Below are 26,078 nucleotides of genomic sequence, written 5' to 3'. Positions count from 1 at the left end.
CCTTAATCCACTGTTTCTCAACCTTGGCAGTTTGAAGATGTGTGGACTTCAACTCCCACAATTCTCCAGCCAGCGTTGTTGGCTGGGGAATTCTGGGAGTTGAAGTCCACACATCTTCAAACTGCCAAGGTTGAGAAACATTGCCTTAAACCTTATGAAAAACAGACATAGTTCACTAAGTGTCTCTGTTGTAACTTCCAGCAGTCGCTATGTGAACTGTTGTAAGTCGAGGATTTTAAAAATAGAAACGTGAATGAGGTCACCTTGCTCTTCAAGAAACTCCATGCCAGGGGTTCAATTATTCTTGAGAAATAGCAGTGTAGTCACCCTTCAGGCCCTATGAATAATGGCCCCTGTCAATTTTGTGGCTCGTGTCACTCCGGTGCACACTCAGGTGCCGAGTGTAGGAAAAGACATAGCAGAGGAATGATGGGTGAGTCAGCAAAACATTGCTACCTTTTTTTTTTTTTAGAATAACAAAACAGCCCCACCCACCTGCCTACCTGCCTGGCTAAATGATGACCTTGTGCCACCCTCATGGACCGATTTTGATTTGAAGCTCCTAATAGCTGGAGATTTTGTGATCTTTCTAGGAATGGAATGGGAATAGGAATAACAGAATAGAAAAAGAACAGGAATGGGAATAGAATATTAATAGAATATAGAATATTAATAGAATATCAAAATTAATAGAATACCGAAATAGAATAGAAATAGAACAGGAATGGGAATAGAATATTAATAGAATATAGAATATTAATAGAATATAGAATATATAGAACTGAACACACTCAAAACCGTAGAAATGGTGGTAGACTTTAAGAGAAACCCTTCCACCTTTCCACCTCTCACAATACTAGACAACACAGTATCAACAGTATCAAATTTCTAGGTTCTATCACATCTCAAGACCTAAAATGGTCACCTAACATCAAAAACATCATCAAAAAAGCACAACAAAGAATGTTCTTTCTGCGCCAGCTCAGGAAGCTCAAACTGCCCAAGGAGCTGCTGATACAGTTCTACAGAGGAATCATTGAGTCTGTCATCTGCACCTCTATAACCGTCTGGTTTGGTGCTGCAACCCAACAGGGTCGACACAGACTTCAGAGGAGAATCAGAACTGCAGAAAAAACAATTGCTGCCAACCTGCCTTCCATTGAGGACCTGTATACAGCACGAGTCAAAAAGAGGGTGGGAAAAATATTTACTGACCCCTCACATTCTGGACACAAATTGTTTCAACTCCTACCCTCAAAACGTCGCTACAGAGCACTGCACACCAAGACAACTAGACACAAGAACAGTTTTTTTCTGAACGCCATCACTCTACTAAACAAATAATTCCCTCAACACTGTCAGACTTTCTGCTAAATCTGCACTTCTATTCTACTAGTTTTTCTCATCATTCCTTTCACCCATTTCCTCCCATGTTGACTGTATGACTGTAACTTGTTGCTTATATCCTAAGATTTTTATTAATATTGCTTCTTCATTGCGTATTTGACCCCTATGACAATCATTAAGTGTTGTACCACATGATTCTTGACAAATGTATATTTTATTTTATGTACGCTGAGAGCATATGCACCAAGACAAATTCCTTGTGTGTCCAATCGGACTTGGCCAATAAAAATTCTATTCTATTCTATTCTATATACAGTATATATATTCTATATATATTCTATATAATATAGAATAATATAGAATATTAAAGAGAATATAAAATCTATATACACTGCTCAAAAAAATAAAGGGAACACTTAAACAACACAGTATAACAGTTGCGGCCCTATTTGGACAGGGAGTCATTGCTCACAGTCGCTCATGCCCTCATCACCTCGAGATTCGATTACTGCAACGCTCTCTACATGGGGCTACCTTTGAAAAGTGTTCGGAAACTTCAGATCGTGCAGAATGCGGCCGCGAGAGCCATCGCGGGGCTTCCCAGATTCGCCCACGTTTCTACAACATTCCGTGGCTTGCACTGGCTGCCGATCAGTTTCCAGTCACAATTCAAAGTGTTGGTTATGACCTTTAAAGCCCTACATGGCATTGGACCAGAGTACCTCCGGAACCACCTGCGACCGCACGAATCCCAGCGACCGATAAGGTCCCACAGAGTTGGCCTTCTCCGGGTCCCGTCGACTAAACAATGTCGTTTGGCGGGCCCCAGGGGAAGAGCCTTCTCTGTGGCGGCCCCGGCCCTCTGGAATCAACTCCCCCCGGAGATTAGAACTGCCCCCACCCTCCTTGTCTTTCGCAAATTACTCAAGACCCACTTATATCGCCAGGCATGGGGGAACTGAGACACCTCCCCCAGGCTTTTATATTTTATGTTTGGTATGTATGTGTTGTTTGGTTTTAAATGATGGGGTTTTATATGTTTTTTCTCTTTTAATATTAGATTTGTTCCACTGTAACATTGTTTTTATTATTGTTGTGAACCCGCCCCGAGTCTTTGGAGATGGGTGGCATACAAATCTAATAATAATAATAATAATAATAATAATAATAATAATAATAATAATAATTATTATTATTATTATTATTATTATTATTATTATTATTATTATTCCAAGTAAATCAAACTTTTATGAAATCAAACTCTCCACTTAGCAAGCAACACTGATTGACAATTAATTTCACATACTGTTGTATGAAAATATAGGCTTTAGAGATGAAAGCCAACGGGAAGACTTTGGGCATTAAAGTCAGTTGGGTGACTTGGGACAAGGATACAGTGACTTCTAAGGGCAAAAATGCAGTAGAAGGAGGAAAGGGTATCACGTATGTTTTCTGCCTTGTGCTAATAAAGGAGGGATAAAAACTATATTGATTGCTCCAAGCTAACATAGCTGCCTTTAGGCTTCCTTCCTTCAACCCTCAAAAATTCATAGCTGTAGCAAAAAAACCTTTTAGAGCAAGCTTCAAGACTAAGTTCTAAAAATACTCCATACAGCAGAGACAACCTCTTTGGGACTTTGAGAAATAAAGACCCATTAATACCTTTCAATAATACATAAGTAAAGTTTTAAATGGGTCACCCTTTTAGAGACAGCCTTCAGAGGTGCGCTTAGAGTTTCATAGGAGAAGAAAGGTAGTAAGGAAGGAAGGAAGGAAGGAAGGAAGGAGGGAGGGAGGGAGGGAGGGAAGGAAGGGAGGAAGGAAATGGGACAGAAAAATGAGAAAAATGAAGGAAAGAACGACATAGAGAAATGAATGAATGAGAAGGAAGGACGGAGGGAGGGAGGGACAGAGAAATGAGAAGAATGGAGGAAAGAAGGACAGAGAAATGAATGAAGACGGAACAAATGAAGGAAGAAATGAACAAAGGAAAGAACAAAGGAAGGAGGAGGGAGGGAGGGAGGGAGGGAAGGAAATCGGACAGAAAAATGAGAAAAATGGAGGAAAGAAGGACATAGAAAAATGAAGGAAGGAAGAAATGAACAAAGGAAGGAAATTGGACAGAAAAATGGAGGAAAGAAGGACATAAGAAAAATGAATGAAGAAGGAACAAATGAAGGAAGAAATGAACAAAGGAAAGAACAAAGGAAGGAGATGGGAGGGAGGAAAGAAAGGAAATTGGACAGAAAAATGGAGGAAAGAAGGACATAAGAAAAATGAATGAAGAAGGAACAAATGAAGGAAGAAATGAACAAAGGAAAGAACAAAGGAAGGAGATGGGAGGGAGGAAAGAAAGGAAATCGGACAGAAAAATGGAGGAAAGAAAGACATAAGAAAAATGAATGAAGAAGGAAAAAATGAAGGAAGAAATGAACAAAGGAAAGAACAAAGGAAGGAGATGGGAGGGAGGAAAGAAAGAAAGGAAATCAGACAGAAAAATGGAGGAAAGAAGGACATAGAAAAATGAATGAATGAAATGGAAGGGAGGGAGGGAGGGAAGGAAATGGGACAGATAAATGAGAAGAATGGAGGAAAGGACAGAAAAATGAATGAATGAAGAAGGACCAAATGAATGAAGGGAAAAGGAAAGAAGATGGGAGGAAGGCAGGAAGGAAGGAAAAGAAAGGAAGGGAAGGGGAGGGAGGGAGGGTGGGAGGAAGGAAGGAAGGAAGGAAGGAAGGAAGGAAGGAAGGAAGGAAGGAAGGAAAAAGAGAAACTATTAAACGCCTTCACAGGACAGACAGAAGCATAAACTCAGCCAGACGCAGCCTGCTATGGCTTTACAGCTACATGCAACCTCAGTTTTAGGGGCCTGATTCTGCCCAACTCCTTTTGAAATGTCACCTTCTAATCAGATTTGGCACCCATTCAATCCTTGGCCACTGAAAAAAACATCATGAGGTGACAAGCAGGAGGTTTGCTCACACCATCCTGGTTTCAACACTACCTAGATTTTGTAACCACACGCTCACTCAATACTGACTTTTAAAATATATAGCTTCCTTTCTTCAATTCCAAAATCAGTTCTTGTTAAGTCTGTGGCTTCTTAAGAAGATGAAAGAGGACATTTCTTCCCGTGCTAAAACTATCATCCTTTTTTTTTTAAATTAATAATTGTAAAGCTAGCTTTTTTCATGAAAGTGTTTCCAAAAATATCCGGAGATTATTCGAAGCAAGGCCAGTTTTGAGGAAATGCATGCAGAGGGTCATAGAGTCATAGGGCCGGAAGGGACCGTGGAGGTCATGTAGTCTGCCCAATCAGGAGTCTTCAAACCATCCTGTAACAAATGGTTCTCCAATATTTTCTTGAAAATCTCCAGTGATGGAGCACCCACAACTTCAAGAGGTAAATTGATTCACTGTCAGGAAATTTCCTCCTTATATTCAAAAAAACCCATAAAAAAGCAAAAGCTAGAATATTTTGGACATGTGATGCGACACCCGGAAAAACACGCCATACTTCACTTAATCCTCTAAAGAGAATTGAAGGCAGAATAAGGTCCAGGCAGAAGAACAACATCAAAGCTTCAAAATCTAAGGGCTTTTGGAATAGCTCTTTTTCATGCAGATGTTGATAAAAATAGGATCGCCAACTTGATCGCCAACATCTGATGATGGATAGAGGAGGAGGAGGAAAAAGAAAGAGAAGGAGGAGGAGACTCAAAATTTAAAAAATGGCTACAAAATCTAAGGGACCAGTTTGGACAAAACTCAACAGCGCTTTTCCGATCCCCAGCGTGATTGCCAACATCCGATAAAGGATGGAGGACGAGGACAAGGATGAGGAGAAAGAAAAAAGAAAGAAAGAAAGAAAGAAAGAAAGGAAAAAAGGAAGGAAGGAAGAGAAAAAAGAAAGAAAGAAAGAGAAAAAGAGAAAAAACTAAGAAAGAAAGAAAGAAAGAAGGAAGGAAGAGAAAAAAGAAAGAAAGAAAAAAAAGATAGAAAGAAGGAAGGAAGGAAGGAAGAGAAAAAATAAAGAAAGAAAGAAGGAAAGAGGGAGGGAGGGAGGAAGGAAGGAAGAGAAAAAAGAAGGAAAGAAAGAAGGAAGGAAGGAAGAGAAAAAAGAAAGAAAGAGAAAAAAGAAAGATAGAAAGAAGGAAGGAAGGAAGGAAAGAAGGAGGGAGGGAGGAAGGAAGGAAGGAAGAAAGAGAAGAAAGAAAGAAAGAAAGAAAGAAGGAAAGAAAGAAAGAAAGAAAGAAAGAAAGAAGATATTAAAAAATGGCTTCAAAATCTAAGGGGTCAGTTTGGACAAAACTCAACAGAGTTCTTTTCAGGTGGGGAGAGGGAGTAGAACGTCTACCTCCTTAGACCAGAGTGTATTAATAATAATATAAGAAATAATTAATTATCTAATGGTCATTTCTAAAAAAATCCTTTCTTAGCAAGCACCTAGAAGCAGGAGGAACATACATGCCAAGTTTCAAGTTTGTAGGCTTTACAGTTCTGGAGATTTTATGATGATGCGCGAGTGGCATTTGTCTTTTAGATAGAGAGATTGAAAGTTGCTTGAAGTGAAATTGCAGCGAGGAGAATGATGCAAAAGGTGGACTTTATCTTAAAAAGTTAGCAAAACTCTCTGCTGTACCTTCTGGGTGAAAACCAGACAATTGGACTGGCTGGGTTTTTTCTTTCTCTTTTTTTCTATTCAAGAAACAGGAGTGAATAAGCTCATGGACAGCCCCAAAAAAGATAATATTTTTTTAAAAAATGCCTAACGCTGAATCTATATCTCAAATGAGTTGTAATTCCTGTTATTGCGATTGAATGCACACAAACTCCATTTGGTTGCATTTATACTCTAGGCTCATCAAGCCAACTCTCTCTTCTGGTGGATTGGCCCACCTGAGGTCACATTTTCCTCTAATGCAGTGTTTCCCAACCTTGGCAACTTGAAGATATCTGGACTTCAACTCCCAGAATTCCCCAGCCAGCATTTGCTGGCTGGGGAATTCTGGGAGTTGAAGTCCAGATATCTTCAAGTTGCCAAGGTTGGGAAACACTGCTCTAATTGATCCCCTGTTTAAGCCATGTTTTGTCTATACATTCCCGTTACCCATAAACCACTGTCTACAAGTCACAATAGCTGAATTCGGAAACCACACCAAGCTGAATTAGCAAGACCTGATGTGTGAACATAGATACTGGTTCGGTCCCCACAACATCCTTATCTGCAGAACTGCAGAAAAAACAATTGCTACCAAACTGCCTTCCGTTGAGGACTAGCATATTGCACAAATCAAAAAGAAGGCTGTGAAAATATTTAGACACCTCACATCCTGGACATAAATTGTTTCAACTCCTACACTCAAGTTCTGCACACCAGAATAACTAGACACAAGAACAGTTTTCCCCCCAAATGCCATCACTCTGCTAAACAAATAATTCCCCCACCACTATCAAACTATTTACTAAGGCTGCATTATTATTACTATCAGTCTTCTCATCGTTCCGGTCACCCTTCTCCTCCCACTTATAATTGGGTTGGACTAGATGACCTACAAGATCCCATCCAACACTGTTAATCTGTTAATATACATACATTATTTCTACACATGAATGATATATTTTACAGATGGCCCAAGACAATGTGGCCCAGGTAAGACAAAAGGTTGGACAACCCAGGAACCTTTTTTCATATGTGGTGGTCGTGCTCTAAAATTCAAATTATATGGAAAACCACACATAGGTGGCTTAGAGAAATATTGGAAGAGGAAATTGAATACTCTCCAGAAAGTATGCTTCTGGGCAGGTGGAAACGGTGCTCCCCCAGACAAAAATCTCTATCTAATGACGCACATAGTTACTGCGGTCAGAATTTCAATAGCACAATATGGAAGAAAAAAAATATATAGAAACATAGAAACATAGAAGACTGACGGCAGAAAAAGACCTCATGGTCCATCTAGTCTGCCCTTATACTATTTCCTGTATTTTATCTTACAATGGATATATGTTTATCCCAGGCATGTTTAAATTCAGTTACTGTGGATTTACCAACCACGTCTGCTGGAAGTTTGTTCCAAGCATCTACTACTCTTTCAGTCAAATAATATTTTCTCATGTTGCCTTTGATCTTTCCCCCAACTAACTTCAGATTGTGTCCCCTTGTTCTTGTGTTCACTTTCCTATTAAAAACACTTCCCTCCTGAACCTTATTTAACCCTTTAACATATTTAAATGTTTCGATCATGTCCCCCCTTTTCCTTCTGTCCTCCAGACTATAAAGATTGAGTTCATTCAGTCTTTCCTGATACGTTTTATACTTAAGACCTTCCACCATTCTTGTAGCCCGTCTTTGGACCCGTTCAATTTTGTCAATATCTTTTTGTAGGTGAGGTCTCCAGAACTGAACACAGTATTCCAAATGTGGTCTCACCAGTGCTCTATATAAGGGGATCACAATCTCCCTCTCCCTGCTTGTGATACCTCTAGCTATGCCGCCAAGCATCCTACTTGCTTTTCCTAATGCCCGACCACACTGCTCACCCATTTTGAGACTGTCAGAAATCACTACCCCATCCCATCGTGACAAATGAAATTAAAGGAGTAAGAAATAAAGAAACTAAAGAGATATGGGGAAAATGGTATAGATGGATCCGCAATAAAAAAAATCAAAATTGACAATATAGAGTATAGGTGTATATGCAAAAGACTTGGAAATATTAACATTCTGTTTTATATTAATATAATGATTTGTATTTGGTTTGCTTATGACGCAATGAAAGGAATTGTAATGATGATGTGATAACAGAAACGGTATTAGATCTGTAAGAACAACGATATGACTTTTTTTAAAATAATAAAAGTTTAAATATTATTTTTTTTAAAAAAGTTGGACAACCATGGTTGCCATGGTCCCATGCCCTGGAAGCAACGCTCTCCAACCATGGAGGCATGGTGCAAGATGGGGGAGGTTGGATAGGAGGGAAAGGGAATGGTTTTGTGTGAGTGGCAGGTACACCAGCCACTCACGCAGCCCAATTTTAATGAGGGGTTCACAGGTTGGGAACTAAACAAATGCAGCCCTGGTTAAACCCTCCAATTGTTCTCCAGCTGCGAGGATTTTCATTCTCTCTCCTCCTCTTTCTTTCCCTTTGTGTCACATCTTTTAAAAGTTTGAACCTGAAGGCAAAGCAATCTCCAAAAACTGTTCAGGGCCCTTTTGAGTTAATGCCTGGGAGAACCACCTCTTTAAATAAACACCTATCAAATAACAGAAAACACAACCCACTGTCCAAATTCCAAGCTGTCTTGTTTTCCAAATGCAAAGAGAACGACAGCTGTGTTTTCCCATGCACGCTGCAGCCCCACTGAATCAAACACACGGACTGGCAACCTTACACAGTACACGACATTTAAGCCCCAATATTTTTTTAAAACTGCATTATTTAATTCCAGGGTTCTCAGAAAAGAGGGTTGATTATATTTGCTCTGTTTCCAAGTTGGAGGTATAGGAGTAGGGAAACTAAAGAATACTGTATAGCCTACAGCTGGAAGGGACCTTGAAGGTCTTCTAATAATAATAATTAATAATAATTTATTAGAACTGTATGACGCCCAATCCTCCGCTTAAGCAAAAGACCTTCTACCATTCCAGACAAATGGCTTTGCAATCTCTTCTTAAAAGCCTCCAGTGATGCTGGAGGTGCAAACACACCTTTGCTGGCAGGCCTGGGGCCATTAAGGGCCGAAATTCTGCTTAAGCCGATAATATGATTGAGACTGGGATGAGTGGGTTTAAATGTTGGGTTTTTAAGATTTGGTTGGGGTTTATATTTTGTATTGATTTTACTTTGTAAGCCGCCCTGAGTCCCCTGAAGAAGGCTGGCCTAGAAATTTGATAGATGGATGGATGGATAGATAGAAACATAGAAGATTGACAGCAGAAAAAGACCTCATGATCGATCCAGTCTGCCCTTATACCATTTCCTGTATTTTATCTTAGGATGGATATACAGTATGTTTATCCCAGGCATGTTTAAATTCAGTTACTGTGGATTTACCAACCACGCCTGCTGTAAGTTTGTTCCAAGCATCTACTATTCTTTCAGTAAAATAATATTTTCTCACGTTGCTTCTGATCTTTCCCCCAACTAACGTCAGATTGTCCCCCCTTGTTCTTGTGTTCACTTTCCTATTAAATAGGTAGGTAGGTAGATAGATAGATAAAAAGATAGAGATAATAGAGAGATAGACTGTCTGTCTGTCTATCTCTCCATCTCTCTATCTTTTTATCTATCTATCTATCTATCTCTATCTACCTATCTATCTATCTACCTACCTACGTACCTATTTAATAGGAAAGTGAACACAAGAACAAGGGGGCACAATCTGACGTTAGTTGGGGGAAAGATCAGAAGCAACGTGAGAAAATATTATTTTACTGAAATAGTAGTAGATGCTTGGAACAAACTTACCAGCAGACGTGGTTGTTAAATCCACAGTAACTGAATTTAAACATGCCTGGGATAAAACATACTGTATATCCATCTTGTATATGCACCCACAACTTTAGAAAGAAAATTCATTGTCCTCACTATCTGGAAATGTCTATTTCTATTTTGGATGTTTGTTAATAAGCTTCCATCTGTTCTCACTTCACATATTAACAGAGTTGGAAGGGACCTTGCAGGTCATCTAGTCCAACCCCCTGCCCCAAGTAGGAAACCCTACACCTGCCTCTACTTAGGATAGAACTTACAACCTCCCCGATTGTGAGGCTAAAGCTCCACGAGTTGACCCCCTCTTTTTTTCCCCCTCTCTTTTTTGTGGCAGCCCCTCAATTTTTGGAAGACTGATCAACTAATCTATGGGGGGAGGATGTGATTTATCCCATCAGGCTTAACAGGAAGCTCAAAACCCTTTTCCCCCCTCTTCTTTATTTTTATTTATTTATTTTGTCCAAAACACAATAAAGGTTACAGTTTGAAGCCAGAAGAAATTATGGAGGGGGGGCGCGAAGGGGCGAAGAAAGCGTTGTTAAATTGCAACATTGCAAAAAAACCCAAAAACCACACAAAACAAAAACCCAGCAACAAAAGGCCCCCTTCGCAACCAAAAGACTACCTTTCCCAGCATGCCTTGCTCGCCGCGGAGCGCCGGCAAGCGGCTCACGCCACAAAAGTTTCCAGCGGGCATCAAATTGCAACCGTGACGCAGCAGCCGCTCTCGGCCAATCAGAGCCGGCGAAAAGAATGTCAACAAACAAGGCGGCCTGGAGACCACATGACGGGCCAGACAGGCAAACAAATCTCCGGCGCACAATTGCAACGAGCCAGCCAGTTCCTCGCAGCAACCACCCCGCCTGTGGGAAAGCAACAACGCAATTAAAGGCGGCTTAATCTCAAAACAAAGGCCTGGGGGATGGAAGTCGGCCCAGGGATCTGTGTCCCAAATCGGATTTGGGTAATTTTACCACCAAGCAGTGTGTCTTGTGTAGACACACATACACAGAGGCACACAATTGCACAGCATTGCAAATCCTTGCAGAGGCAAACAACGTTGGTCAATTTCGTTGGGAAACTAACCAAACCTTTTTGTTTCCTGAAGAGGGTGGAGATGTGCCCAGGCACCGAGAGAAATAAACATCCACACACCAAAGTTATTTCCACACAGAGAGAGATAAAACAGCTCAAGGCCGGAGAAAGCCAGATAATAATAATAATAATAATAATAATAATAATAATAATAATAATAATAATAATAATAATTTATTAGATTTGTATGCCACCCCTCTCCAAAGACTTTTAAAGGCAACAAGATCCATAATTTACTATTTGAAATAACTCCCACTCCAAAAAAAAAGGAATCAAAACACAAATACAAAACAGGAAATGCCCTTCCTGTTCCTGTTTCATCTACAGTACCGTATAATTTTGTTTTGGGGGTGTGTTTTTTTGTTGTTAAAAAAATCACAATGTAACTGAACCAAGGACCCAAACTTCCCAAAGGAAAAAATAAACAAGTTAAACCAACAACAGAAACAATGCCGGCAATGAAACTTTAGACAAGGGCCACGCAAATACCGATGGCTCACAATCCCAAATTATACCAATGCATTCTTAAAACAGACATTTCATTCTTTTAAAACAACCTGCAGCTCTTTAAGGATTACATACATACATACATACATATATCTCCATAAAAACTTTGAAGGGTTGCCTTTTTTTGCCATTGCAGGCCAAAACAACCTGGCCCAGATCATTTTTCCCCTCTTATCACTCTGATGAACACCTAATTCCCACAGCATTGTCTTATATCTAAAGATATTTTACCTAGGTAGTAGGTCTGTATTACTATTATCCTTCTCAATTTTTCCACTACCTTCTTCTATGGCTATTTTATGATTACTAAATCACTAAATCTCCACTTCTATTTCTACTAGTTTTTCTCATCATTCCTATCATCCTTTCCCTCCCACTTAGGACTATATGACTGTAACTTGTTGCTTGTATCCTAAGATTTTTTATTAATATTGATTGTTTCTTCATGGCTTATTTGACCCCTATGACAATCATTAAGTGTTGTACCACATGATTCTTGACAAATGTATCTTTTTCTTTTATGTACGCTGAGAGCATATGCACCAAGACAAATTCCTTGTGTGTCCAATCACACTTGGCCAATAAAAATTTCTTTTCTATCCTATTTCTATTCTATTCTATTCTATTCTATTCTATTCTATTCTATTGTTTTGTTGTTTGTATATACAACACCAGAGATGTTGTATCTCTGCTTATGCACCAGAGATCAATTCCTTGTGTGCCCAAACACTCTTGGCCAATAAAGAATATTCTATATTCTAATCTATATTTAAAATACTCAGTAGTGGGTTCTAAACCCTTTACTGCCGATTCATTTGTGCAACGCTTCTGCACATGCCAGCGCTACCAGTTCGAAGAATTGGGCCGAACCGTGAGCAACCCACTGCCGAAAGTCCACCATTTCAGCTAAATACCTCCTGTCCCATGGATCAATCTAGGCTGGAATTTTCATCAAATCTCCATCCTTCTTGTCATCCGCTATAAAAAGCCAATTAAACACCACCCTCTCTTGGCCCATCACCCCTTCCCTCCTCCCTCTCCCCATCAATCTTTGGATCTGAATTCAGGACAAAATACCTGGAAGTCATAGAGAGCCACGATGTTATCATGTTTCAGTTCCTAGAAAGAAAAAAAAGGGGGGGAGAGCAACCCATTACTTATCAAGCAAACATAAACACGGCTCAATAATTCAGGTGACAAGGTTCACTCTCCAAAAGTCACTTCCCCTTTCCCCTTCCATTTACCTTCAAGATCTTGATCTCCTTTCCTAAGAGCGTCTGGGATTTTGCCAAGTTTTTCTTATTAATGCATTTGATGGCCACCTCGACTTCGGGTTTCTGAAAGTTGGAATATCAAGGATGAATAGGAGCTCCTGAGTTTTCCATCACACACTTCCAACAAACCCACAAAACTCAGTTCATGAGGGTTTGTTGATTTACTCACAAGCAACCATGCCCCAAAACACACTGTGGCTGATAAAACCACTTTGTACTGCAGACTGGGTCAAACACAGATAAACAACACTGTCAGTAGTTTTGAGTCATTTGCAGCTTCGAGATAGGCGGGCAAACAATAATTGACAGTATAAAAGTTGGTCTGAAAATGTTGGTTATTTGGGTTTTAGCAGAGGCAAGTTCAGTCTTGCCCTCTCTGATTTAATTTCCCCCGCTTCTTAACACATCCCCCAGCACAAAATCCTCCAAATTAAATAAGGCCTTATTTCTAGCAACAAACATCCACCACAAAGCAAAGGATGTGAACCTCCTTCATTTTCCTCTCTTTATCCTTCAAGTCCCCAAATAGAGAATTGCACGTTTACTTTATTATAACCTATGCAGGAGAGGATACAATACACAGTCTGGATATCCTTGTTTTTAGCAAGAATGTCTCAACTCCACTACAAAAAAGTCATTCTAATTTTGCAAACTCTTTGCCAAGATCCTTCCTATTCAAAACAAACAAAAAAAGCAAAACAAAACCTTTATCTCCTTTCTTCCCCCAAAGATAATGAAAATACTTTGGAGAAGTCCCCACTCCCACTTATTAACATGTAAAATGCAGGCATTACCATGCTCCCAGCCTAAAAGCACTCCAGGTGTTCTGCCTGGAGATTCTCTCGTCTCCCATAGCGACCAAGAGAAACCCGAAATATATTTATTTATAGATCCTCCAGGACAACAAGAGAGTTTTTTTCCCTTGCTTTGTGTCTGCTTTGATAGGAGACAGTAAGATAAGGCCTGGTTTACTTTATGCCTAAGCAAATTCTCCAATTCTTTCTCCTAATTGCATCAGCCCAATGATTCAATCTCTGCCGCTTTTGCAAAGTTTCTTGTGAAAACCGTGGCTGCTTTTTATCAGAGATTTGGGGGTTTTAGAGAGGCACACCATGGACCTGATCTGCCAGGCCTACTTATGGATTCATTTTAAATTTTGGGGTTACTCGAAAAGTCAGAGTTTCTTACAAGGAACTGAAGGGGAAAGAGGTTTTTCTAAACTCCCAACATGGATTTAGAAGTTTTAAATGTATAAGGTGTGCACAAGGGCACTAACATGCCTACGGTCCTTGTCATTGCATTTTTACATTATTCCTGTTTGGCAAATTACAATAAATAAATAAAAACTTGCCAGCTTGTTTGGACCAACTTAGTTGAATCAATGATTTGATTACTACTTTTTCTCACTGTCCTATCGGAGGTTATCATTTCAAGAGGGGGAATTGAGAAATGCGCCCGGCTTGTCTCAGCAGAAAAATCACTAAAAATCCTTTCTTTTTTTTTAAAAAAAGGAGGCCAGAACTTTTAAACATAATAAATAGCAAATAAAATAAAATCCTCTTTACCTCTTTGTGCCGGCCTCTGAAGACCACGGCAAAAGCGCCATGCCCGATCAGATCTTTCCTGCTGAATTCAAATTTTCCAACTGCTTCCATGTCGTTTCTGAAGGCACAAAATAAAAAAGTCAAAAAAATGGGAAAATAGAAAGGTAGGGGGTTTTTGGGGGAGGGGAGGGGAAGGAAATCCAAGGGTTGAGATGGCCAATTTTTTTTCTTTCCCAGAAGAGGAAAAACAAAAAAAGAAACAGGAGCCGGTTTTCTTTCAAAGCGGCTCCTCTCCCTCCCCTTCTCTGGATCAATGTCACCAGGAACTAGAAACTTGAAAAAGTAAAGGTGTTCTCTATAAGACCCAGGTATGCGTGTATGTGGGGGGAGGGCAGTTCAATTCCCATATGGAATTGGTTGGAAATAGAAGGGGTTTATCCTGGCAACCTCCCACCCCACCCCTAAATAAATTCTGGGGGGAACCCCTAAACCAAGCCAAACTCCCCCGCCTCCAAGCCAACGCGTCAAGCTCGCTCCCCACCTTAAACGCCCCCAGGCGGACGTGAGGTGCTCATCGCCCCCAGGAGCCGCTCCGATCCGTCGCCAAGGCCACCTTCAAGATCCCAAGAAGTGTGTGGGGGGGAGAGAAAGGAAAAAGACCCAATTTAATAAAATCCTTCCCCCAAAGGAAAAGGGGGGTTGGGAAAACTCCCCCCCCTCCTGCCCCATGCCTCCTTAAAAGCCAAGTCACCTTCAGGATCCCCCAAAGAAAGGGGAGGCAGAGACTTTATTAAAGTACTCCCCCCCAAAAGGAAAGGGGGTGGGGAATTCTCCCCCCTTCCCAAGCCTCCTTGAGAGCCAAGCCACCTTCAGGATCCCCCAAGGAAAAGGGGGGGGCAGTCTATTAAAGTGTCCCCCCTGTAAAAGTGGGGTGGGTAAATGTCCCCCTCCTTAAAAGCCAAGCCATCCCCAGGAACCCCGAAAGAAAAGGGGGGGCAGAGACTTTATTAAAGTGCCCCCCCATAAAAGTGGGGTGGGGAAATGTCCCACCCTTAAAAGCCAAGCCATCTCCAGGATCCCCCAAAGAAGGGGGTCAGAGAATAGTCCTCCCCGTAAAGAAAAAGAGGTGGGAAAATGTCCCCCCTCCTTAAAAGCCAAGCCATCTCCAGGATCCCCCAAGGAAAAGGGGGGGAGCAGAGACTTTATTAAAGTGCCTCCCCCGTAAAAGTGAGGTGAGGAAATGTCCCCCCCCCCTCCATAAAACCCAAGCCATCTCCAGTATCCTCCAAAGGAGGGGGGGCAGAGACTTTATTAAAGTCCTCCCCACCCCCAACAAAAGGAAAAACGGGGGGGAGGGTTGTTGGGAAAACCTCCCCCCCGCTCCGCCCAACCGCCCCCCTCCCTAAAAAAAAGAACCTCAAGGCCACCTTGAGCGCCGTCGCCTTTCGGGGCGATGCCGGGCGAGGCTCTGCGACCCCCGGGGCCCCGGCTGGTGAGCCCCCGCCGGTCGCGCCACCGCTGGCCCAGATGCTGCGCCCCCCCGGAGATGCGTCGGCTGCGGCAGGAGGGAAGGGAGGGGGCGCCCGCCCCCCCAAAAGGCAAAAAAAGGGGTCGCGCTGCTGCTGCTGCTTCGCTCGCTCGGGTTGGCGGAGTCGCTGCTTCGGTCGCAAAGGGAGCGCAGGCGCCGCCAGCCCGGTCCAGCCTCTTCCAAAGCAGCCGGGGAGGCGGCGAGGGCGGCCTTTTAAAGGCGCAGCCGCCGCGGGTGAGTCAGGCGCCCGCTCGTCCGCCGAGAAGGAGGAGGAGGAGGAGGAGAAGAGGCTGGGAACTGGAGGAAGGGGGGGGGGGAAGACGCCTCTTAAGGGGACAGGGCGCGCAGGAGGGGAGAGGAGGAAAGGGAAGGGGGAGGATCCGAGACGGGGAGCCAATGGAACCGGCCGCCACTTGAAGTTGCCCTCCGGCGCGCGTCCGCTTGAGGATGCGAAGGGGTTTCGGGTCCCTCCAGCTTTGGATCGAACGGAACAGAACATAAAACATAACCTAATGCATGTTCTGCCGGCGTGTTTCAAACCCCCCCCCCCCCTAATTACAGGGTAATTAGTCCAGGAAGACACACACCACACGGTAAAAGGAAAACCCAAAAGTCTTTAAAAACAGAAACAGATCCCTTTTTAAATGTCAAAGGGATTTTCTGGTACACACAAGGCACACACAAGTGAAATGCAGTCCAATTGCTCACCCAATTGAGTCCAATTCTAAAGTCCAGAAAGTCCACACACAATCTTGAACAGAACAAAAACCACGATCTTGACAAAACAATGAATCAGATAAACTGCCATGAGGCTAAAACACCAGGCTGCACTCTTATCTGTAGCACTAATTACAACATCCCACCCAACCACAGGTGGCCTCATTTTCTCTTGTAATAATCCTTCAGTTGTTGTCTCCTATGCATCACTCTAGGCATGTGTGGATGTGTCGTTAATTCTTGTTCAGAATCCAGGGATGATACAGATGATTGATCTCCTCCTGGGCTGTCTGCCAAACTCCCCTCTCCCCTGTCACTCATGCTTCCTTGGTCAGAGGAGGCTTCGTCGGCAGATTCCATCGGGAGCAAAACAGGCCTGCGGCATGTGGATGTTTCCCCCACATCCACCTGCACATTTCTTGGGGCAGGAGTTGGTCCAGAGCTAACCACAACAATGCATAGCATAAAACATAAGGTAATTTAGTTTTATGTTAGTTTATTAGAGTTTATATTCGACTTCTTTTTTATTGCTGTATCTTTTTGTATTGTTATTATGCCTCTTAAGGGGACAGGGCACGCGGGAGGGGACGGGAGAGGGGGGGAAAGGGAAGGGGGAGGGTCCGAGACAGGGGCTGATGGAACCAGCTGCCACTTGAAGTTGGCCTCCGCCACGTGTCCGCTTGAGGATGTGAAGGGGTTTAGGTATTTTTTCCCCCTTCTATTTGGACCGATTCGGGTCGCTCCAGCTTTGAATAGAACAGAATAGAACATAACATAATACATGACATAAAAATAACATAAAACATAACATAAAACATAATATAATATAATAGAGCAGAACAGGAATTTAGAATAGAATGGGAATATAAAATAGAATGAATAGAACATGAATAGAATAGGAATATAGAATAGAATAGAACATGAATAGAATAGGAATATAGAATAGAATAGAACATGAATTGAATAGGAATATAGAATAGAATGAATAGAACATGAATAGAATAGGAATATAGAATAGAAATATAGAATAGAATGAATAGAATAGAACATGAATAGAATAGGAATATAGAATAGAATGAATAGAATAGAACATGAATAGAATAGGAATATAGAATAGAATAGAATAAATAGAATAGAACATGATTAGAACATGAATAGAATAGAACAGGAATATAAAATAGAATAAATAGAATAGAACAGGAATATAGAATAGAATAAGAATATAGAATAGAATAAGAATATAGAATAGAATAAATAGAGGAATAGAATAGGAATATAGAATAGAATAGAATAAGAATATAGACTGGAGTGGAATAGAATAGAATAAAATAGAATAAGAATTTTTATTGGCCAAGTGTGATTGGACATACAAGGGATTTGTCTCTGCGCTTATGCAAGATAGATTGAAAAATGTCTCTAGCTGGGGCAAGAAAAAGGAGGAGAAGGAGAAGGAAGAGAGAGAAGAAAGGAGAAGCAGGAGAAAGTAAAGAAAGAGGAGAAGGAAGAGGAGAGGCGGAGAGAAGGAAGAGGAAGAATAGAAAGGGAAGAAGGAGGAGGAGGAAAAGGATTAGAAAAGGTAGAAGAAGAAGTGAGAAAAGGAGAAGGAAGAGGAGGAGGAGAAAAAAGAGAAGGAAAAGACAGAGATGATTTTTCATAATCGCAGTAGAAATGGGGAAGGAAGAGGTTTATTCATAATAACAGAGAAGAAGAATATTGGATTACTGTATTCGCAGTGAAGGGCTACCAAAATTTTTACTACCACACTGTGGCTTATGCAAAGGCACCCTGCATTTTCTTTCAACATCTTTCTGTGCAAATTGGGTGCTCTGCGCTGGAGCTCCATTTTCGCTACCCCACTGCGTCGCCCGCACTCCAGGCAGCAGCCCACCCCTGATTATTCTCCATAATATTGGAGAAGGGGGAGAATCTTCACTTAATAAAATATCCCCAGTATCTTTCTAAGAGCCCTCGCTGTTTAAAAACACCAAAATGTTTAGCTTCATCCCAATTCTGTACATCTACTGCAGATCCCCCAATTCTTATTGTTGAAATGTTTTGTTTTGTTTTTTAAAGAAAACCCTCATTAGTCTTATTTTTATGGCTATAATCCCTATTATTAGGCATCCTGCTCTTTTATTAATACACTGCCATTGCTGTGCAGTTCCCATTGCTGCCTTAATCTGCTCTAATTATTAACCCAAACACCTGCCAGGCAGATTGTGTTCTAATAACTGCTACTGGTCTTATTCTGAAATGAAACCTGGATTTGTTTATATTTTGCCTGGAGGTAGAGTCCCTCCCTCCTACCAGCTTGAAAGGGCCCGTGTTGCCTACTCTTTCCTTGTGGCCTTCCATCCCAGGCAGGCAAAGAAACAAACAAACAAACAAACACAAAGCTAAGCCACTGTTTTTTTTAAGGGAAAAAACCCAGATGTAAATATCAGTTGGGGAAACAGCTGTTGAAGAGAAAGCATGCTGCGTGCTTTCATGGGGGGGGGTGGTTATTTATTTATTTAATTTTATTTATTTATTAGATTTGTATGCCGCCCCTCTCTGTAGACTCGGGGCGGCTAACAACAATAACAAAAACAGCGTTTGACAAATCTAATAGTTAAAATAACTAAACACCCTTATTAAAAAAACAAACATACACACAAACATACCATGCATAAATTGTATAGGCCTAGGGGGAAGGAATATCTCAGTTCCCCCATGCCTGACGACAGAGGTGGGTTTTAAGGAGCTTACGAAAGGCGAGGAGGGTGGGGGCAATTCTGATCTCTGGGGGGAGTTGGTTCCAGAGGGTTGGGGCCGCCACAGAGAAGGCTCTTCTCCTGGGTCCCACCAGACGACATTGTTTAGTTGACGGGACCCGGAGAAGGCCCACTCTGTGGGACCTAACCAGTGTTCCCTCTAATTTTTTTGGGGGGTGGGCGGAAAAGTATAGTGTCTGAGCGGCAGTCCCTTTGGGACTGGGCGGCACAGAAATAATAAATAAATAAATAAACAAACAAACAAACAAATAAAAACCCCACCCTGTTTTGCCTCAGAGAATTTCAAAATAAAATACTGTACTGTGTGTCTATAACAGTGAGCTCATCATAGGGCAACTCTATCAATATCAAAATGCCACTTAAATAGTTGAGTTAGTTTCAAACTAGATTTTGATTTTCTTTCTCTCTTCCTTACTCCCATTCTTTTTCTTTCTCTTTTCCTTCCTCTCTTTTTTTCTATCTGTTTCTCTCTCTTCCTCTCTTCCTCTCTCTCTCCTTCCCTCTCACTCTTTCCCTCTCGGCTTCTGGGCAGGTTTGGAAAACTCTGAGTTGATGATGATTTTTAAGTGAGCGATTGCTCACTGCTCAGCTTAGAGGGAACTATGGACCTAACTGGTCGCTGGGATTCGTGCAGCAGAAGGCGGTCCCGGAGATAATCTGGTCCGGTGCCATGAAGGGCTTTATAGGTCATAACCAACACTTTGAATTGTGACCGGAAACTGATCGGCAACCAATGCAGACTGCGGAGTGTTGGTGTGACATGGGCATACGTGGGGAAGCCCATGATTGCTCTCGCAGCTGCATTCTGCACGATCTGAAGTTTCCGAACACTTTTCAAAGGTAGCCCCATGTAGAGAGCGTTACAGCCCCTTTGCAGGAGGCTCAGGGTTTGATTCCAGCTTTTCCATTGATCACTGCAGATTTCAAAAGAAGCAATAAAATATGTTTCAGCCCTTCTAGGCGGTTCAAACAAGGAGGAGAACTCACTGCGTCTTTATTATGAGGTCCCATTGAGAGAACTGTGCAAATCTGAAAATATTTCTCCCTTTCTTAAATGCTTCCCACACTTTCCCTCCTTCTGTAGGCTGAGACGCACCAGGTGTTTCACCTGTGGTTCTTCCTGCAGTTTGGGGAGGGAGGGAGGAAAATGGGCGGAGGGAGGGAGAAAGAAGGGAAGGAAAACTGGAGGGAGGGAAGAAAGGGAAAAAAAGAGGAAAATGGGGGAGAGGAAAGAAAGGAAAATGGGAGGAAGGAAGGAGGGGAAGGGGGGAAATGAAAGGAAGGGAAGAGGGAAAAAAGAAGGATAAAGGGAGGAAATGGGAAGAAGGGAGGGAAGAAAGGGAAGGAGAGAGAAAAGAAAGGAAAATGGGAGGGAAGAAAGGAAGGAAAGAAGGGAAGAAGAAAGGAAAATGGGAGGGAGGGAAGGAAGAAGGAGGAAAATGGGAGGGAAGGAAGGAGGGGAGGAAAATGAGAAGGAGGGGGAAACGAAGGAAGGAAGGAAAAATGGGAGGAAAATGGGAGGGAGGAAAGAAAGGGAGGAAAATGGGAGGAAGAAAGGAAAATAGGGAGGGAGGATTTCCATGATTTGAAAATAATTGATGGACCCAGTCTTCTTCACCTTGTGGTCAGCTTTATTTATTTATTTATTTTATTTATTCATTTGTCCAATACACAAATACATAGGAAGAAAAATAGACATGTGATAATATAAAAGAGGGTGAAAGTGAACTTAGAGGAGAGGATATATGAAAGGAAGAGAATATATATGATAGGTGAAAGAAAGGAAAGACAATTGGACAGGGGGCGAAAGGCACACCAGTGCACTTATTTACGCCCCTTCCAGTTCTTCTTCAAACAACTGATTACCAAGATAGATGCCTACTTGAGTGTGTTAAAACCATTATTCCAGCCTGAATCTTTTTTTGTCCCCTATGGATCCATACATTCCTCAAAAGCATCCAAGAGAAGGTTGCATCTCTGGTATCTTGAATCAGAGAATCAGCCTTCAGTATGGTCAATTCTTTCAATCGGCATCTTTCCATCTCCAATGACCATGAGCCTTAGCCTACAGGTTAGATGGGAGTTGTGGCCCAGATTCCTGCCCGTCCCCTGGACTGCAAGGCGATCCAACCGGTCAGTCCTAGAGGAGATCAACCCCGACTGCTCTTTAGAAGGGCAGATCCTGAAGATGAAACTCAAAGACTTTGGCCATCTAAGGAGAAGGAAGGACTCGCTGGAGAAGAGCCTGATGCTGGGAAGGATTGAGGGCAAAAGAAGTCATGGAGTTGCGATGTGTCGGACACAACTTCGCAACTAACAACAACAAACTTGGATAGTGTTGTGATTCCGTCCGAGGCCCCTCAGGGAACGGCTGATCTTCTGTCGGTTTCCTGCTCAGAGGGGGAGGATGAGGAACAGGAGGTGCAGGCAGGCGAGGAGGAGGAATCTCAGGCTGAGGAAGAGGGGGAACAGCCAGAGGCCCCCGAGAGGGAGCTCTCCCCAGCAAGCAGCCTGGATTCCTTAGAGGAAAATGCACAAGCAATAATCGATCTGCGACAGAGAAGAGCAACACAAAGAAGGGACCAATTAGCTAGGTACTTTCAGCACTAAAGAGGCAACAGCTGGGTTTGGGTGTGGTGCTCTCTGGAAAGGCTAAAAGGCAGACCCATCCTTCCTGGCTTGTGGAGTATTATCTTTGGGAGTCCTGGGACCTGGCTGTGATCTTTGGAGTCTTGGAATTCTGGTTTGTGACTTTGAATACTGAAACCTTGGGGGGAAAAGGTGGGGGGTCTTATTCTCTACAGTGGTGGGTGTGCCAGCAAGAAGGCTGCTGTATTGTCTGGACATCAGGACTCTGCTGTAAAGTCTCATAACCTGCCTGTGGGGAAGAACAGGTTTTTCTCTGTGTTTATTTTTCAAGCTATAAAGTACTTTTGCTTTTACCAGCGTGTCTGGCTGTTTTTTCCAGTTGGTGTTGAAGTCTGGGGGCACCCAGACAGAACAGATAGTCCCTGGATTTACTGCTTGCCCAATACAGGTGGAATCTATGCTACGCCATCTGCAATGGATAGTCAGATGCGAGATATGTGCCAGGAAGAAGAGTTCATTGAAAAATTTTACCAATTCATGGTCACCTGCCAAGAAGGCTGTGAGTCACCCAGTCCTGGGTTCACTAGGTCTGATTTTGGTTATCCTTAGATCTTATTGAAATCAACCCTAACAAAGGGGAAGACTTCTTATTTTCTTGGGTGACTATCCACACAAAAGTATTGGTCGAAGATAACTCATTTGAGAAGGAGGAAAAGGAAGGGAGAGGGGGAGGAGGAGGAGTAGGAAGAAGAAGAAAAGGAAGGAGGAGGGAGGAGGAGGAGAGGAAGAAGAATAAAGGAAGAAGAGGGAGGAGGAGGAGAAGGAGAAGGAGGAGAAGAAGAAGAAGAAGAAGAAGAAGAAGAAGAAGAAGAAGAAGAAGAAGAAGAAGAAGAAGAAGAAGAATTTTTTAAAAATGACTTCTAAGGGACCAGCTTGGACAGAACTCAACAGTGCTTTTTTGTGCTGCTGTTGATTAAAAAAAAGCATCGCCAATGTCTGATGATGGATAGAGGAGGAGGAGGAAGAAGAAGAAGAAGAATTTTGATATAGTGGTTCTGTTTACTTTGCATTGAACTCTCTTGATCAATATTTAACCTATCTGTGCAATTTCCTCTAACCATCCACCTTAGAAACATAGAAACATAGAAGACTGACGGCAGAAAAAGACCTCATGGCCCATCTAGCCTGCCCTTATACTATATTCTGTATTTTATCTTACAACGGATATATGTTTATCCCAGGCATGTTTAAATTCAGTTACTGTGGATTTACCAACCACGTCTGCTGGAAGTTTGTTCCAAGGATCTACTACTCTTTCAGTGAAATAATATTTTCTCACGTTGCTTTTGATCTTTCCCCCAACTAACTTCAGATTGTGTCCCCTTGTTCTTGTGTTCACTTTCCTATTAAAAACACTTCCCTCCTGAACCTTATTTAACCCTTTAACATATTTAAATGTTTCGATCATGTCCCCCCTTTTCCTTCTGTCCTCCAGACTCTACAGATTGAGTTCTTAAGTCTTTCCTGATACGTTTTATGCTTAAGACCTTCCACCATTCTTGTAGCCCGTCTTTGGACCCGTTCAATTTTGTCAATATCTTTTTGTAGGTGAGGTCTCCAGAACTGAACACAGTATTCCAAATGTGGTCTCACCAGCGCTCTATATAAGGGGATCACAATCTCCCTCTTCCTGCTTGTTATACTTCTAGCTATGCAGCCAAGCATCCTACTTGCTTTTCCTACTTCCCGACCACACTGCTCACCCATTTTGAGACTGTCAGAAATCACTACCCCACTACCTTCTTTGCTTCATGAGAACATTGACCTAAATAATCCTGATTTTGGATAAAAGAAGTGGTAACTCTTGTCGTCCTTTCTGCTTTGAAAGTAGTGGATGTATCACTGCTTAATTATCAAGATTGGGCTCATTATGCTAAGTAGTTGCTTGATTATATAATGGATTTAGTGATGTCATGGACAATACCCTGACTGCAAGGACCTACTGGGGGATGCGCATGAGTTTGGGAGAATTCCAATGGAGTCATTCTGGGAAGGGTAGACGTCAAAAAGTTGAACCAGGGTTGTTGAGTAATCCTTCCCTTTGTTAGGCTAATTCCTGTGGTCACTCTGGCCATACTTGGAGCTCACCAAATGTTCTTTGATGACCGCTCCCAGATTTTTCCAGTCAGTAAGGCTCAAGTTCTTGCTAAACCTGACCATGGTTTACTGATTCTTCCACCACTTGCTGAGTCTTCACACCTACATGGTTTATAACCATGGTGTCTGGGTGAAATCACTTTCTGATTCTACGGCACGGGGAACTCATCAATTCCTCTGGGACCCCAAAACATGTTGTTGAACTTGTTCATCTTTCCAGAATAAATATAGTCACCTGAATGTGTAGCCATGGTAATCTCTCAGTAGTTTCTTCGATATACCTATAGAACTTAGATTTATATGCTGCTTCACAGTGCTTTAGAGCCCTCTCTAAGTGGGTTACAGAGTCAGCCTCTTGCCCCCAAGAATCCGGGTCCTCATTTTACCCACCTTAGAAGGTTGGAAGGCTGAGTCTACCTTGAGCTCGTCAGGATCGAACTGCTGACAGTCGGAAGAATTAGCCCACATTCTAACCTGGTATGCCACCACAGCAATACATATGTCCATGGACTTCTCATGATAATAACCCAAACATGGTTTGCCATTCCATTCTTCTGGAATGTTTTTCCAAGTCCTTGCAAGTCTTCTATCTTTCATCAACTTATCTATTTTATCTATCTTATCTACCATCCATGTCTTTCACCTGTCTGTCTGTCTGTCTGTCTGTCTGTCTGTCTGTCTATCTATCTATCTATCTATCTATCATCTATCTATCTATCTATCTATCTATCTATCTATCTATCTATCTATCTATCTATTCACATACAGTATATCATATTGGGGAAAAGGAATCCTCAATCTGAGTATTGTATTGGCAGTTCTGTGTTAGCAAATACTTCAGAAGAGAAGAATTTAAGGGTAGTGATTTCTGACAATCTCAAAATGGGTGAACAGTGCAGTCAGGCGGTAGGGAAAGCAAGTAGGATGCTTGGCTGCATAGCTAGAGGTATAACAAGCAGGAAGAGGGAGATTATGATCCCGCTATATAGAATGCTGGTGAGACCACATTTGGAATACTGTGTTCAGTTCTGGAGACCTCACCTACAAAAAGATATTGACAAAATTGAACGGGTCCAAAGACGGGCTACAAGAATGGTGGACGATCTTAAGCATAAAACGTATCAGGAAAGACTTCATGAACTCAATCTGTATAGTCTGGAGGACAGAAGGAAAAGGGGGGACATGATCGAAACATTTAAATATATTAAAGGGTTAAATAAGGTCCAGGAGGGAAGTGTTTTTAATAGGAAAGTGAACACAAGAACAAGGGGACACAATCTGAAGTTAGCTGGGGGAAAGATCAAGAGCAACATGAGAAAATATTATTTTACTGAAAGAGTTAGTAGATCCTTGGAACAAACTTCCAGCAGACGTGGTAGATAAATCCACAGTAACTGAATTTAAACATGCCTGGGATAAACATATATCCATCCTAAGATAAAATACAGAAAATAGTATAAGGGCAGACTAGATGGACCATGAGGTCTTTTTCTGCTGTCAAATTTCTATGTTTCTATGTTTCTATCTCTCCACCTCTATCACCTATCCAGTATCCTGGCTGGCTGGCTGGCATCCATCCATCCATCTATATTTATCATCACATATATCATGTACCTTATCTATCCATCCATCCATCTATCTATCTATCCATTGTTCATACTTACTTCCTCCCTTCCTTCTTCTATCTATCTATCTATCTATCTATCTATCTATCTATCTATCTATCTATCTATCTATCTAATCAGATAGATCATGTATCATATCTATCCATTTCCACCATCCATCCACCTATCCGGTATCCTGTGTGGCTGGCTGGCTGGCTGGCTGGCTGTCATCCATCCATCCATCCATCTCTATCTATCATCACATATATCATGTATCTTATTTACCATCCATCCATCCATCCGCTCATCCAGTATCCTTCCTTCCTTCCTTCCTTCCCTACCCTACCCTTCCCTTCCCTCCCTCCCTTTCTTCCTTGCTTCCCTCCTTCATTCCATCATTATCTATCTATCTATCTATCTATCTATCTATCTATCTATCTA

At 42.0% G+C, this 26,078-nt stretch overlaps 1 protein-coding gene across 2 annotated transcripts in view; it reads right to left on the bottom strand.

The window, feature by feature from the left end:
- ULK1 (unc-51 like autophagy activating kinase 1) overlaps positions 1-15,976 on the bottom strand; it is a 111,341-nt gene extending 95,365 nt beyond the window's left edge. The window contains exons 1-5 of one of the 2 annotated variants that reach the window (XM_070762662.1): positions 15,696-15,976; positions 14,810-14,881; positions 14,290-14,386; positions 12,695-12,787; positions 12,528-12,569 (exon numbers count right to left, since the gene is read on the bottom strand). In XM_070762662.1, the coding sequence (XP_070618763.1) occupies positions 12,528-12,569; positions 12,695-12,787; positions 14,290-14,379 (225 nt within the window). In that variant the 5' untranslated portion in view covers positions 14,380-14,386; positions 14,810-14,881; positions 15,696-15,976. The remainder of the gene's footprint in view (positions 1-12,527; positions 12,570-12,694; positions 12,788-14,289; positions 14,387-14,809; positions 14,882-15,695) is intronic. The other variant, XM_070762663.1, reaches the window with a different exon arrangement.
- Positions 15,977-26,078: the final 10,102 nt, after the last annotated feature.

The sequence above is a fragment of the Erythrolamprus reginae genome, chromosome 10 (genome assembly GCF_031021105.1).
Source record: "Erythrolamprus reginae isolate rEryReg1 chromosome 10, rEryReg1.hap1, whole genome shotgun sequence".
NCBI classification, from domain to species: domain Eukaryota; kingdom Metazoa; phylum Chordata; class Lepidosauria; order Squamata; family Dipsadidae; genus Erythrolamprus; species Erythrolamprus reginae.
The sequence above is the reverse complement of the archived record's forward strand: the minus strand, read 5'-3'. Positions and strand labels throughout refer to the sequence as shown.